The 16,421-nt window shown below is 43.7% G+C and overlaps 1 protein-coding gene across 4 annotated transcripts in view; it reads left to right on the forward strand.

The window, feature by feature from the left end:
• The window catches only part of TULP4 (TUB like protein 4), a 226,044-nt gene that overhangs the window by 190,450 nt on the left and 19,173 nt on the right, over window positions 1-16,421 (forward strand). For all 4 annotated transcript variants that reach the window (XM_030198414.1, XM_030198412.1, XM_030198411.1 and 1 more), the window contains exons 13-14: window positions 8,180-8,323; window positions 11,259-13,807. In XM_030198414.1, coding sequence (XP_030054274.1) covers window positions 8,180-8,323; window positions 11,259-13,807 — 2,693 coding nt within the window. The remainder of the gene's footprint in view (window positions 1-8,179; window positions 8,324-11,258; window positions 13,808-16,421) is intronic.

Here is a 16,421-nt window from a genome sequence, read left to right on the forward strand (position 1 = left end):
TCCAGCACCACTTCTTGAATCCCCTCCCTCTACCACTGCCCACAATCCAGCATGTCCCTTTTTCTCTCAAACACCCCCCCCCCCCCCCCCCCCCACCATTTACCTTCATACTTATCTTTACCACTAGATGTTGCTGGCGGCAGCAGTGCTCCACACTTAGTTCTTGCGGCTGGCATGTCCTGCCCGTTCCGATGCAACTACCTGTTTCTTCTTGGGTGGGATGTGTCAGAGCAAAGGCTTTGGGGTAGGCTGCAGGGAGCAGGTGTGAAGTGTGAATGGGCTTCATGGGCATTGCTGCACCAGGGACTGCTAGCACAGCTTGTTAAAAGAGGCCCTAAGTGTAAACTGAATCCAGACATAGGTAAGCATATTTAAAGGTGCACTTTAACTGAACTTCTGTAAGTTTAAACATTTTAATCTAATTTTAAAATTTGAAAGACTATTTTAATTGTTTTTATTAACACAGTGATTTTAATTATTTTTAAACTTCATACAATGCAATAAAAATTTTTTTGCACAAATTGTAACACATTGTCATATTTGTTGTATTCTTGATCTTCTGATTTTGTTTGAGAATACTGTAACACTCTTTTGATTCCTCGTATATGTACATATCTTTTAAATCCCCAGATTTTTTAGGAAAATCTGGTGCGTTGCTCATCCCCACTTTGCACTATTAGTTGGAGCATTGCCTGAGGTAAATGACCACTATGATTGAAGTTGGGTATATCAGATGAACAGTAGGGGATGCTCTCAGCTGTAAGCGGGGGAAAGGTTAGATTAGGAGTTGCCTATAGGAATGTTAAAATCTCCCAGTAAAATCAGATTAGAAGATCCAAATGTTGTTGAGCTATAATGATGTGAAAATGTTTTTCTCCCTCCTGATTTCCCCTATTGTTGCATATATGTCACATTGAATGGTTTCTGATCTTTAAAACGAATGTAATAGTAGAGGGAACCAGAGTAAACATAGAACACAGTTTTGAAATTATAACTTCCTTTATTTAAGAAATAAAATTATCCAACACCTATAACATCTGTATCACAATCACAAAAAAGAAAGTCATCCGATTTCTTCATTAAGTCCTTTAGGAGTTATTGGTATCTAAATTTGTTCCTGATATGCCAGCTGCCAGTATCAATTGCTTCCAAGTCTAGGAGCCAGCACAACATCTATTATTCACCACTTGAGATCCATGATCTATCGCTGTTGATTTTGCCAGTGTGCCACCAATGGCACTGTGAGTGCTTCTGTTCTCAAACAATGGGAAGAATGAAGCAGTGTATAAAACTGAGACTTAATGAACATGAGAGTCATTTGAAAACAGGGGCACTCACAGTGCCATTTGTGACACACTGACAAAATCAGCAGCATCAGACAGTGGTGTAGCTAGGACTGAATGGGCCCTGGCCATAAAAATTGAGATGGGCTCCCTATAACACCATTGCTCCCAAGGTAGTGAGGACTGAGGAGAGAGGGAGGATGCACATTTCCCAAAGCTGACATATCACAATTAATAAATTCAGAAAACTATACTTTTCTTCTACCTTTGTTGTCAGAGCATTGCTTTGGTCCTAGTGTCTCTCTTCTGTTTTTCTTCAGTCTCCTGTGCTTTTGACAATTCTTCTCTTTATGTCCAGCATTTATCTTTTCTGTGTTTCCCTATCCATCCTGTCCAGTGTTTTCTCTCTGGGTCCCAGTCGCTATCATTCCTTCCATGTTCAGTATTTCTTCTCTGTGTCCTGTCCATCATAACCCTCTGTGTTCCTGTCCCTCCCCTTGTATCCAGTGTTGCCCCTCTGTGTCCCTGCCCCGTCCCATGCTCAGCTTCTCTCTTCCCTTCATCCTGCACTCCCCCCAACTCTCCATGGCATCTCTCTCTGTCTTCCTTTGTTGGTCCAGCATCTGTCCTCCCCTCTCCCTCCACACCCTACAGTCCAGTATCAGCACCCTCTCTTTCCCCTGTCCTTTGTTCCAGGTCTTCTTCTCCCTCTCTCTCACTCTCCCTTCTGCTGCCCCAGGCTACCATCCCTCCCCTCCCCTCCCTTCCCCCTCTCTTTTCCCTCTAATCCCCCCCCCCTCAAGTCAAGGATATTTCTCCCTCTGGCCATCCCCCACTCCCAGTTTGGCATCTCTCCATTCCTCCCTCCCCCCATACCTGGGTCCGGGATATTTCCCTTTCCGGCCCCCCTCCCCTCCCACCTGTGGCCATGTGGGTCTGGCATCACTCCAGCTCCCCCCCCCCCCCCCCCCCCACTCTGGTCCTCCACATGTAGCAGAGAGAGAGCACTGAAACCTGCCTTTCCTGTGCATCGAAACCTGACTTTCCTGAGCACATCCTGCCTCTCTGATGCAACTTCCTATGGGCAGGATGCGCACAGGAAAGGACCCGCCATCCAGCCAGGTAGGTTTCAACGCCCTCCTTGCTGTGAGTGAAGGACCAGTGGCAAGGGAAGCTGGAACAATACCAGACCGGGGGGGGGGGGGGGGGGGGAGAGGAGGAAGGAGGGGAAAGCGCAACATCAGGCAGCCCTGGGCATTTTTCCAGACTCACTCAATAGTAGCTACGCCCCTGACATCAGATCACAATTCTTAATTGGGCATATCAGGAACAATTTTGGATACAGCCATGATAACTCCTAAAGGACTTAATGAAGAAATTGAGTGGCTTTCTCTTTTGTGGTTGTGTGGATGATTGTGTATACTCAATGTTTGACTGGTTTCAGTTTGCTTTTTAAATCCAGGCACCATCTTGAATTCGATTGTTTGAAAAACTTACATCTACCCAACCAGGTTTGGAAGTACTAAATATGTATAGGAATGTAACCCACCTTAAGACTCTAAAATCCACAATCGGGATTTAAACTTATTACCAACCGAGAACCTCAAACCACCTCATGGGAACCTTAATGCTACTTGTGCCTGGTTCACCACTCTACCGAGGAGTAGAGACGGTAGAACCTAAGGGTTTGAACCGTAACATAGAATGGAACGCCTACTATTAAATTTATCAGTTATACAAAGGAACTGATTGGAGTAGCTTTCAGCAGGGGTGGGGCTTTCCAATTTGGTAGTTAAAACGCGACCGGTTTTTTTCCCGGTTGGCTAAAGATTGTGTTTGCGCCATCTTGACAGTGTATGCTGTGAACATTTGAGAATACGTTCGGTTATATGCTGAGGTCTCGGGGAGGACCCGAGAATGTTAAAAAGTTCTTTTTCCTGAAGCAGCCAGATAGCGGCGAAACAAGGCGCACTTGTCGGAAGAAAAGCACAAAGAAAGGCACGAAGTTAGACACGCGAGGTGTCATTGGGAACTGAACAATTGAGTACCATCTCCAGTGTGGACTATTTGCAGCCTGGTTTGACGTTTCTATTGAGCCCTGGATTCACAACGACCAGATAAGTGACGTTGGACTTTTTGAGAACGGGTTCATTATTAAGCAACTGAAATTACCCTTTACTTAAGATCCAAAATAAGGGGTTTATAGGACCAGGGTGTTATGAAGGTGCACCATGGGGGGTTGGTATTTTTGAATAGGGGTGGTTTACCTACTTTTTGGCTCTTTTTTGGTATGTCAGTGTCGGGGGTCAAGAGTTTTTAAACCATCCGGTTTTCTCAAATTAGATTGAGTTTTTTCGGTTGGTTGTTTTTCTCTACTCCCCCGCACTTGAACCAATGATAGTAACCTACTCCTCGGTAGAGTGGTGAACCAGGCACAAGTAGCATTAAGGTTCCCATGAGGTGGTTTGAGGTTCTCGGTTGGTAATAAGTTTAAATCCCGATTGTGGATTTTAGAGTCTTAAGGTGGGTTACATTCCTATACATATTTAGTACTTCCAAACCTGGTTGGGTAGATAGAAATATTTGTTTTTGGGTTTTGGAATTTCCCTTTAGTGAGATATAGAGTATTTTTTGAAAAACTTACAGCCATGTTATGCAGTATGAAGTAAAATTGGACCTTTAATGCATTTTCATATGTTTGGCATTTATAGTATCTGTTCCCCTGATGCAGAGTTGCCACTCAAAACAGTTGTGTCAGGTAGCTGCTCGGGCAATGTGAAGTGAGGATATGGGAAGTTGTCTGGGTGCTGTATGTTGGAGACTGGAGAAGCAGTCCACTAACGATTGCATCAACAGAAGTGTTTGACTTATTGACTTTATATGATTATGCTATATATGGATATCATCCTCCGAATTCTCTAAACTTGCGCTCACAAGCTAAAAGTTGCACATGCAAGTTACAGAATAGTGTCAGTTACACATATAACTTAATTTAATAATTAACTTCTAATTAGTATTTATTTATTTAGATTTTGTTCACACCTTTTCAGTAGTAGCTCAAGGTGAGTTACATTCAGGTACTCTGAATGTAACCACCAATTAGCTATAATTAGTATTAATTGGTGCTAATTGGCCCTAATTAGCAGCTAGGCACATAATTGCCCTTAGTTGGGATTCTACAAATTGTTCGCACAAAATCCATAGTGCTCAGCTGTAAGGGGAGTTGTGGGCATGGGTGGCTTGGGGTGTGCCTAGCACTTATGCTTGTAGGTTATAGCAATTAGGCACGAATATTTAGACCAGTCTTTGAGCTAGCATAAGCACTTATGCCTAAAGTTAGGCCCATAACTGCAGGCTTACGCTAGTATTCTATAATGACAATTATGTACGTAACTGCCAATATAGAATTTACGCTTAGCACACATATTCCAGCGCCTAACTTTTGGCAGCCTTTTGAGAATTACCCCATATATGGGCAATTATAAGTATTTTTGATAAACAGTGAATTTTTAATGCCAAACCATATAGAAAAATTGGACTGATGATTAGGCTGAAGAAGCAATAATGATAGAATAAGGTTTATCTTCATATTATGATGGTTCTTAACAAACTTTTCCAAATAGTTTGGTATAGCGAGTTTGAGAGGGGGGTTGTTTGGATATTGGTTTTGATATTTCCTCCCTTTTTTTGGCTGGAGTGTTGGCCTAAATAAAATAGGCACTTTTATGGACTTCCCACATATACACCCTGTTGTAAATTTATCCCTCTCCCCCTATATATAAATAAATCAACATAAGAGTCTGTTAAGCTATAGAGAGACAGAGCTGAAATGCTCATCCTTCTGTGGCACTGTGGAAGAAAGAGAGAGGAAAGGACTTTGAAAAGTAATGTCACCACAGAGGAACTCAATTATAAGATGAATATGCATTTTTAGAAAACAAAAATAAGGAAAAATATAAAGCCCTCTAGTCAGGCAAATATGGTTTGTTTGTTTGTTTTTTTCCAATAATGGTAGTCTATTCCTTTGGTGGTCTCATGGAACCAGGCAAGCATGATATAAGTATGTGTGAGATCCCGGATGAGGGTTATGGAGCGGTCCTGTCAAAATAACACAGCCAGACAAGATTGTAAACATGAAATAAGTGCTTTTATTAACTTAAATCTTAGGCATGGTCCTTCACAGGCCTAGAACAAAGGTAAAGAGGGGCATTTTCGATATGACGTCTAAGTCCAACTTTAGACGTTTTGCAAAAAAATGTACAAAATCTGAATAAGAAAGAAGTTCATTTTCCAAAAAAGAAAAACGTCTGTCTTTTGTTTTAGAAAATACTGCTTCTAACAAGGTTTTGTGCTTTGGACGTTTTGTTTTTTTGGTCCATTTTCAAAACAAAAAAGTCCAAGTGAAAAATGTAGAAAATCAAGCCATTGGGATATAGGAGGGCCAGCATTTTTAGTAGACTGGTCTCCCAGACATCCCAGGAGATAAATAGGGCACCCTAGTGGACTTTAAAAACATGCTCCCAAGTACACATCTCACCATTGCTCCCTTATCTTGTCTGCTGAGCCTCCCAAAATGCACCCAAAACCCACTGCCCACAGCTGTACACAATAGCCCTTATGGGTGAAGGGGGCACCTATATGTGGATACAGTGGGTTTCTGGTGAGTTTTGGAGGGCTCACAGTTTCCACCACAAATGTGACAGGTAGAGGGAGATAGGGACCAGAGTCCCCCACACCATGGTGCACTGCACTGACCATTACACTACTCCAGGGACCTGCATTCTGCTCTAATGGACCTGGCTCTAACATCTGAAGCTATCATAGAGGTTGCTAAATCATATTTGTATTCACATTTGTGGGGGATGGTAGGAGTCAGTGACCACTGGAGGAGTATTGGGGGGTCACCCCTGATTCCCTCCAGTGGTCATCTGGTCATTTAGTGCACCCTTTTGTGCCTTATCCTATATAATAATTCTCACCTCCAACAGGATGTGCTTGGGACCGTGCCTGCCGGAAGTGGTCTGCTAGGCAGGCATGCTCTGACCTCAGTGACATCAGTGACAGACAATTTGGCAAAGCAAAACAATCTGAGTGCTGGCCATTAGGACACAGGGTTGATAGGAGAGTTTTAAAAAACTGAAGGAACCGAAAGTGTTAAATGGGGGGAGGGGGGGAGTTCTGAACCACTGAAAGACATGAACATTTGGGAACAATCTGAATGCTGCCCATTAGCACACAGGGTACATAGGAGAGTTTTAAAAGACTGAAGGAACCAAATGTGTTCGGGGGGGGGGGGGGGGGGGTTCTGAATGAATGAAAGAAATGAAAATTTACGAGAGGAACACAATCTGAATGCCGGGCATTTGTACACAGGGTAGATAGGACACTTTTTTTTAAAAAATGAAGTACGTGAAAGTATTACATCTTTCGGGAGGGGTGAGGAGGAAAGCGGTGGGGTATCCGGATACTGGGCGTTAGGGCCACGGGGGTACATAGACTTTTGAAAGCCTTAAGGAACCCAAAGTGTGGGAAGGAGGAGGGGAGGGAACGGGGTGAGGGGCATTAGGAACAGGGGAGGGGGCCCTGTCACACACTCTCATTCTCACACACACACACTGTCACACAGACAGTCTCACTCTGTCACACACCTGCACATTCGCTCTGGCTCTCTCTCTCAAACATACACACTCCCAGGAAAACCTTGCTAGCGCCCGTTTCATTCGTTCCAGAAACGGGCCTTTTTTACTAGTTCGTTATAAAAACAGGTCTAGCTCAAAACATCTTACTTTTAGTCCTGGACAGTTTTGTTTTGTTCCATTCTGGGTGAAAAAAGTCCAAGTGTTAGGAATGCCCAGATCCCGCCTTTAACACGCCCCAGATATACCCCCTTGTGATTTGAATGCACTTCTGATGAACTTCATAGAAAAACGTCTAAAAAAATTGGTTTTGAAAATACCAATTTGGACATTTTTTTTGTGAGAAAAACGTCCAAATGCAGATTTATGCCACATTTTGGATGTTTTTCTCTTTTGAAAATGAGCTCCAAAGTCTCTTATCTAAAGAGGGAAAAAGGTTTTGCATGGACCTGTGGCCAGCAGAGCCCAGAACAGTCTATGGCTGTGACAGCCACGCCCCAAATACAGTTTGTAGTTTCTCTCTTTGTATTTCCAGGTCTGGCTCCAGCCAGACCTCAGAACAAGGCTCACAATTCTTCAAATAAAGAATTGGCTTACCTCAGCCAGAACACAGCAGCTAGAAGTGTTCAGTAAAGGTGTATGCTGAGGCTTCAGTTCTTTCTTCCATGGGCCTCCTTACCCTCAGCCTAGCCCTGTCTTTTAAACTCTCAGGTATTAACTCCACCCCTCCTGGTTCACTTTCTTCCGGGGTGGGATCAGTGCTCTTAAGGTGGCCCAAGCTAGTTAGAGAGAGACTTTTCTTAAGGGTGAGGGGCAGTGTTCTATAAACGCTGTCACAATATAATTAAATAAAATAATAAAAAATAAAAGGGGCTGATATTCAGTAGGATTTTTTCCAGGTAAAGTTATCTAGATGACCTAAACCAAATATTTAGAAATAAGTCCCACCCCTGAATAAAGTTAAAGTTATCCAAACAAACTTCTACAGATAGCTTTAGGTCAGCTATTTGTGTAGTCTAGCTTACTTGGTTAAGTTTTATTGGACAGTGCTAATATTGAGTATTATTCAGATAAATCAAACCCCTGAAACATTTGTAACATCACCATGAAAAGAGTGGAGGAAATCTACGCAATGGAAGAGGTGGAATTTAAAAATACAAATGTCTGTCTAAGTGACAGGGAGTATCTGGACAAATCTTTTGAATGTTTATAAAAACTTTTGTCTTCGGTTCCATCATGTCATCACCTTCTGTTTTTCAGTGATTTATAAAACCAGTTTGCTGCATCTACAGCCCAGGCAAATGACCATCTATCTCCCAGAAGTGCGCAAGATCTCTATAGATTACATTAATTTGCCGGTCTTCAACCCAAATGTATTCAGTGAAGATGAAGATGATTTACCTGGTGAGGCCCCTGCTGGAATTTGGTATAATCCTGTGAATTACCTTCCTTTTAGATGGATCAGTGCAAAATAATATGGTGGTGCTGAGTTTTCCTCACTTTAAGAGGTGGTGGTATAAGTGTACTTTGGTGATATACCAGTGTATAGTATCATAACAGTGTTGCAATGTAAGTGTGCAGTGAAACATGAAAAGGTTGGGCCTGTTGGTGGGAAAGCACCTGTTTTGTCTGTGATCTGTCTCCTCTATTTTCCCAAAGGATAGTTTAATTTAAGATTTTATAATATGCTTTTTAAGCTAGTTTCTGTACAAAGTGAAGTAAAATCAACACATAACAAAATAAAATCAGCACATAACAAAATAAAATCAACACATAAAATCATACAGTCTTAATAATCATGACCATGCAACATGCAAAATATAAAATAAAACATAACCACCCAAACTGATCCATTTGCTTCCATTTAGCACCAAATGAATCCCGTTAATCATGGCTCCAACTTCTCAGTCTACCCTGAATAACCTAATAGAGCTAAGAAAAAAATGTGCCTTTAACTTTTGACAAAATAATGCATAATCTACAATGAATTTTATAGAATTCCATAGTCCCAAAAAAGGATGCAGCCCCAGATTTATCTAAGTGGAAAACCCTAATAGACAGGAGGCAAAAATTAAGCGTTTAGCTAGAATGAAGCATCTAGGTAGTCCTATAATTGTAAGGTTTTTCCTTTAGGTACACTGAATACTGATCTTGAAGCACTCAGCAGCCAGGTACAGTAATTCTGGCTTCAGTTTTCAGTTGGCAGCCAGTATAATGCCTTCTTGACTTGCATATACCTGCCAGAAGCGGAGCCAGGATGAGGCAGGTTGACGGCGTGGGGGGAGCGAGAGCAGACTTCCGCCGGCACACATTTTCAGTGCAACAGGACAAAAAAAAAATAGGTGCCGGCAGAACTCCGTTTGGGGGAGCAGCCGCTCCCCAGGCGCCCCACCTTGCTACGCCACTGACCTGCCCATACTGCCGTATTTTGAAATAATTGAAATTTTCCCAAGATGATCATGAGCAAATCCAAATAGATGTAGTTACAGTAGGGGAGAAGACGACATCCATCATGATTGTCTGAATATCCTGTAATCGTTAGAATGGGTGACCAGCCAATCCGGAACTACTGCCATTTCTGGCACTACAAAAAAGTTTCTATTTTTGTAGCACCGGTGCTTACCTGATGGTAATCGGGCAGCGCCGTATTACTGTGGGAGCCCTTATTGAGGTGGCGGTAAGTGTTCCCCCCCTGAAATGGCCACACGGCAAGTGGTTCACTTACCACATGGCCATTTCTTTCCCCCCAAAATGGCCAGCCTTTTATCCTCTGCAGTAAAAGGGGGCCTCATTACATGTCAATAACACACGCTGATGCTAGCGCAGGCCCCGTTTTACCACAGCTTAATAAAAGGACCCTTGTCTGTCCTAACAACTAAAAGTGCTTAATGTGTCCTTTTCAAGAAGCTGCTTCCTCAACCAACGCTGCACATGGACAAAGTGGGGGTTGAGCCTAGAAAGTGAGGCTATACATATGCAAAGAATGTAGTAGAAAGGAGAGACACAATTTTTTGTAGATGTCTTCCCTAAATCCAAATGAAAATAGAAGTGCATGTTAAAAATAAATGGAAGCATCTGAGTTGAGGGAGGGGAGAAAAGATAAAAACTTTGATGATGCCATCATGATCTCTTTCGCATGTAGAAGGATATGTTAACAATTTTTCTTTTGGTTGTATATTGAACATGTTGATTGTTTATATTGAAGAATCATCAATAAAAATTGTTGAAACTAAAAAAATAAATGGAAGCATGGAGCAACATTTTAGAAAAGATGTCCAAGTCAGAACGTCACAAATTGATGTCCATGTGAGATGAATATCCATGTACTGGAAATGTCTAGTGTGAGCATCCATTTTATAAACTGGAACATCCAAATTAATAATGAGGAAAACAAGGGATATGGACATCTGTGTGGCAGCATAAGAATGTCCCTCTTATAAAAGGGCCACACTGACATCCGTGCAGAGCAGAGGGGTAGCCTAATGGTTAGAGCAGTGGGTTGAGAATCAGAGGACACAGTTTCAAAACCCACTTCATCTGTTTGTGATTTCTTTTCTTTTCTTTTTTTTTAAATTGTGAGCCCTCCAGGAACTGAAAAATACCTACTGTATCTGAATGTACATCACTTCATCAGCCTTCAGGCGTGCAGTAGATATTTTTCTGTCCCTGAATGGCTCACAATTTTTTTAAAAACTGAAGTAAGATTTGAACCTACGTCCCTTGGGTCCCAGTCCATTGCACTAAATTAGGCTACTCCTTCCCTACTGTGACTAGAGTTGGACGTCCATATTTTGGGCCCTCCCTTATCCTGCACAAAACATGCCCAGACCACACTCCCTTGCCATATGGACATACTACAGTGTTAGATAATCTTATCCTGCCTTTGTAAAATTGGGATTTGGACTTCTGTGCAATATGGGTGTAAATGCTAGCTCTCAGACATCCAAAACAAGAATAGAGCTTCTCAACTACCATAATATATATGATTTACTTACATTAGCCATTCTTGGAACACATCTTCCAAAAGATTTCATTTACCACTGTGTGCTGCTGTGGCCTTTCCACCAGGTTAGGATCTTCTGTCTACCCCTGTTTCTCTTAGGTGTATGTTATCTATAAATAAGTTTGTATATGAAATTGCTTCATTTGAATATTTTGGAGAAGTTGTTGCTATGTCTGCATGAATGCTCATCTCTGATCTGTAGCACTCGTTTTATACTGGTGCGAGATTTTGATCTTATTGATATATTACAAACAGAAAATACTGAAAAATTCAAAAAAAGTCTTTTGTGTGGCCAGCAAACTAGTAATTTCTAATTTCTTATTATTTCTGTTGCAGTAACAGGAGCATCTGGAGTTCCAGAGAGCAACCCTCCTTGTACTGTGAACATTCCCATTGCTCCAATCCACAGCTCAGCACAAGCTATGTCACCCACTCAGAGCATGGGTCTCGTGCAATCCTTGTTGGCCACTCAGAACGTGCAGCTAGATGTTTTGAATAATCAGTCTGTGGCTGGAGGGCCCACAAACCATTCAGGAGATGGTGTCATGCAGTTTCCAGCCCCCAACCGGTATTCAAACCCAGGACAAGTCATATTTGGGGGAGTAGAAATTGGGCGAGTGATCCAGCCACCCACTCCTTTATCCCACCAGTCCCAAAGTGCAGCCCAGATGCCAGTGTTGGATCATGGTGAAAGAGACCATGAGCAACTGCCAAAGACAAAACCAGCACGGCAGGTTCAGCAGTTCACAGAAGGCGATGCCATGGTCTTTAGTGCCACACCGGACATACAGATGAGCAAACTGAACCCACCCCCTCCTTACCCTGGGACCATACCAGCTCCCCCTACTTCTGCTCCTCCACCCCCTCCAATCCCACAGCCATCTCTGGATCTGTGCTTGAAAAAGGGAGATTTCTCCTTTTTCTCGGTGGGACCTTACCAGACTCCTTTGGGCTATGAGAGGATAACAACATTTGACAGCAGTGGGAATGTGGAAGAGGTGTGCAGGCCACGAACACAGACACTACGCCCCCAGAAAAAATATACTTTGCAGGGTCCTGGCAGCTCTGCCACGCTGAGGGTTTCTGCCACAGAAAAGAAAGTCCAGCAGCCCTGCACCAGTGCCACACTGAATAGGCTCACTATTCCTCGATACTCCATACCACCTGGGGACCCACCACCCTATCCTGAGATTGCCAGCCATTTGTCCCAGGCCCGAGGTGCTGCACAGCGGCTGGACAACAGCATCATTCATGCCACTCTTCGGAGAAACAGTCGAGAGGCAGCACTCAAAATGGCTCAGCTGATGGACAATCAGAGGGCCACTTTGCAACATCCACCAAAGCCCAAGAGCAATGTGGTGGCGGCACCACAGTACCAGCAAAGGGTACCCACAGCTTTATACACCTGCAGCCAGTGTAGCAGCAACAGCAACAGTGTCAGTACTTCTACTACCCCTGGTATTAATAATAGGTCAGAAGCATCTGCAGGGAGCAGTTCACAGCACAGCAGTATCATTGTACACTCTGCTAGTACATCCCCTTTGACCTCCCAATCCTCATACAATCTGCTGAGCCCTGCAGATAACTGCCGAGACCGGACAGATTATATCAATTCTGCCTTCACAGAGGACGAAGCGCTTTCACATCATTCTCACATAGAGAAGGTGATGAGACACACATCACTCACTGAGGCCAGCATAGGTGTGAAACGTCCACCTCCATACCAGTGGGACCCTGTGGTGAATGAGGAGATCTGGGTTCCTCAGGAAAAGACAGCTCAAAATTCAATGCCCATCCCTCATAAGCCACCACCACCGCCGCCACCTCTTATGCTTAATCAGACCCAGCATTTAGACATGTCTCGTGTGCCATTTGTTTCCACCAAATCACCAGCCAGTCCCACCACCACTTTCCAGGTGAACTATGGAGTTGGGCTTCCCTATCCAGGTGGCTACAGCATCCCTTCTCTCCAGACAGTGCAATCCCCTTGCTCCCCCAAAGAAGCTTTAGCTCCAACACAATTTACACAGCAGGAGTCAACAGTCATGCTTCAACCAAGCTATCCATCCAACCTCTCTTGTTGCCCATTGCCACCCATGTATCCAGGAAGTAGCACCTGCTCCAGTTTACAATTGCCACCCATAGCCTTGCACCCATGGAATGCCTACAACGCATGTCCACCTATGCAGGGTACTCAAGGCACTGTGCCCCCAAAGCCACATTTACCAGTAGAAAAACCTTTCATCTCTCCACCTTCATCAGAGTTACAAGGTCATGTGGGCACAGAGGTGATGGTGGAGACAGCAGACAATTTTCAGGAAGTCCTGTCATTGACAGAAAGTCCCATACCTCAGCGGGCAGATAAGTTTGTGAAGAAAAACAGGAAGCGATTGGATAGTCGAGCAGAAGAAGGTAATGTTCAAGCCATCACTGAAGGTAAAGTGAAAAAGGAGGCAAGAACTCTAAGTGACTTCAACTCTCTAATCTCAAGCCCGAGGTTGGGAAGGGAGAAGAAGAAGGTGAAGAACCAGAAGGACCAGCTGAAAGCCAAGAAGCTGAACAAAACAAATGAGTTCCAAGATAGTTCAGAGAGTGAGCCAGAGCTTTTCATCAGTGGGGATGAGCTGATGAATCAAAGCCAGATTGGTAAGAAAGGATGGAAGACTAAAAGAAATATGAGGACAGCCAGTGAGTTGGATGAGTTTCGGTGCCGGAAAGCAAATGAAAAGGAAGACGGGCGACTGGGAAGTCAAGGATTTGTGTACGTGATGGCTAATAAGCAGCCATTGTGGAATGAGGCAACACAAGTGTATCAGTTGGACTTTGGAGGTCGAGTAACCCAGGAGTCAGCAAAAAACTTCCAAATTGAACTGGAAGGGCGTCAGGTAGGACTAGAAATTAGTCTTATTTTTGCATGTCCCTTCAGTTTACAGAACAGCTGTTAGTTTTTTTTTTTTAATAGAAGAATGTACATTTTCTTAACCAACAGTCTTGCGCATTGTATAATGCAGTATGTGGGGTTTCATTCAGTAATATTTTCTGAGATGAAATAAGGATTTGTATTTTGACTAAATTCATATATAAATTCCTATATGCAAGAAAAGCACATGATGTTCCTTTTGGAGGTGGCATATAGAGAAGTTCCATCATTTCTGAACAACAAAGGCTTTAAAATAGCCTAATAGTATGAAGTCCAAGGTGCCACTTAGATGAAAAGCTGTCAGAGAGACAGCAGTCTGTTGTGGTGCTGTCTTCTGTCACTCCCCCGTTACTGAAAGCAGAGCAGGGAGGAAGGTGACTTAGCAACTTTTGGTGCATTGTTCCTGCACAGTGGCAATGGTTAAAAGCTTGAATTTGTGCTAGAGAGAATCAACCTTATCACATCCATCCACTGATTTCTTTATATCTTTGCTTCCAGCCTGTGACTTTCTTGTCATCAGTACTACTGATGGTAACCATGTGCAATACTACATTATAGGAGTATATTTATAATGCATTTAAAATATTTTACATACGGGAAATGATTATTATAAAAAGTAAGTGGGTAGATGTGCATAAAAAGAAGGCACACAGGAACATAACACTTTCATTTTGAGATATGTGTGTAGACATTCCAAGAGATGGCATTGCAATATACATACACAATTTTTAAAATACACGTGTGCACAGAGTGCTCACACACAGGGCAACAGAACACCTTTGTGTTTGGGGGTGCCCAAGCTCCAGCCCCAACCCTTCCTACCATCCCACACACCCCCATGGCATTCACCATCTCTTTCCTTTCCGCCCTCCCAACTACCCCCCCCCCCCCCCCATGGTCTCTAGCATTTCTTTCTTTCCCTACCTCCTCCCCTAACCCCCCCCCCCAAACAGTCAGCATCTCTCTCCTTCCTTCCTCCTCCAGCCTCTCTCTACTTCCCTACTCCCCCCCCCCCCCCCGTTCATGGTGACCAACAACCCCCTCGCCACCACCAGTCATTTATTCCCTTACCTCACTTTCCTGGAGTGGCGACTGTCAGCTGCATAAGAGGCACTGGCTGGTCGGCGTGGATCCTTGAGCATCGGCACACGCCCAAGGTCTGCTAGCTCCCACCTCCTCCAAACTTCCTGTTTTGAGCCATCTGCACAGCTGGCCATGCGATTCCTCTTCTACAGCTGATAGAATCGCCACCCCGGGGGAATGAGGTAAGGGAATAAACACCCTGGTGAAGTAGGAAGTACTCCTGTAGCCAGGACCTGCCCACCAGGGGATGTATTATCCTTTCGCACCGAGGATATATCTCCAAATGTTGCCCGGGAGGGAAAGGTTAGGACAGCTGTTGTACTTGGTGATTCGATCATTAGGCATATAGATAGCTGGGTGGCTGGTGGACGTGAGGATCGCCTGGTGACTTGCCTGCCTGGTGCGAAGGTGGCGGACCTCACGCGTCACCTAGATAGGATTTTATATAGTGCTGGGGAGGAGACGGCTGTCTTGGTACATGTGGGTACTAATGACATAGGAAAATGTGGGAGAGAGGTTCTGGAAGCAAAATTTAGGCTCTTAGGTAGAAAGCTGAAATCCAGATCCTCCAGGGTAGCATTTTCTGAAATGCTACCTGTGCCACGCGCAGGGCCCAAGAGACAGGCAGAGCTCCAGAGTCTCAATGCGTGGATGAGACGATGGTGCAGGGAGGAGGGCTTTAGATTTGTTAGGAACTGGGCAACATTCTGGGGAAGGGGGAGCCTATTCCGAAAGGATGGGCTCCATCTTAACCAGAGTGGGACCAGGCTGCTGGCATCGGCGTTTAAGAAGGAGATAGAGCAGCTTTTAAACTAGAAATGGGGGGAAGGCCGACAGTCGCTCAAAAGAGCATGGTTCGGGATAAGGTATCTTTCAAAGATATCACCATAACAGGGAAGATAGAGTATCCTGATAGTGAGGTTGCAAAAGAGATTGTAGTAGATCGGGTATCTTTAAATAACAATAAAAATCAGACAAAAGATTGCCAATTAATACTGTCAAGTACTAAGCATGATGTACTTAGGAACAACAAACATAGTTTGAAATGTCTATATGCGAATGCCAGGAGCCTAAGAAATAAGATGGGGGAGTTGGAATATATTGCACTAAATGAAAAATTAGATATAATAGGCATCTCTGAGACCTGGTGGAAGGAGGATAACCAGTGGGACACTGTCATACCGGGGTACAAATTATATCGTAGTGATAGGGTGAATCGGATTGGTGGAGGGGTAGCATTGTATATTAACGAGAGCCTTGAATCAAATAGATTGAAAATTCTGCAGGAAACAAAACACTCCTTGGAATCACTGTGGATTGAAATTCCATGTGCAAAGGGGAAAAGGATAGTGATAGGAGTGTACTACCGTCCGCCTGGCCAGGACGAACAGACGGATGCGGAAATGTTAAAGGAAATCAGGGACGCAAACAAACTGGGCAACACAATAATAATGGGGGATTTCAATTACCCGCATATAGACTGGGTTAATGTAACA

The sequence above is a fragment of the Microcaecilia unicolor genome, chromosome 3 (genome assembly GCF_901765095.1).
Source record: "Microcaecilia unicolor chromosome 3, aMicUni1.1, whole genome shotgun sequence".
Classification (NCBI taxonomy): domain Eukaryota; kingdom Metazoa; phylum Chordata; class Amphibia; order Gymnophiona; family Siphonopidae; genus Microcaecilia; species Microcaecilia unicolor.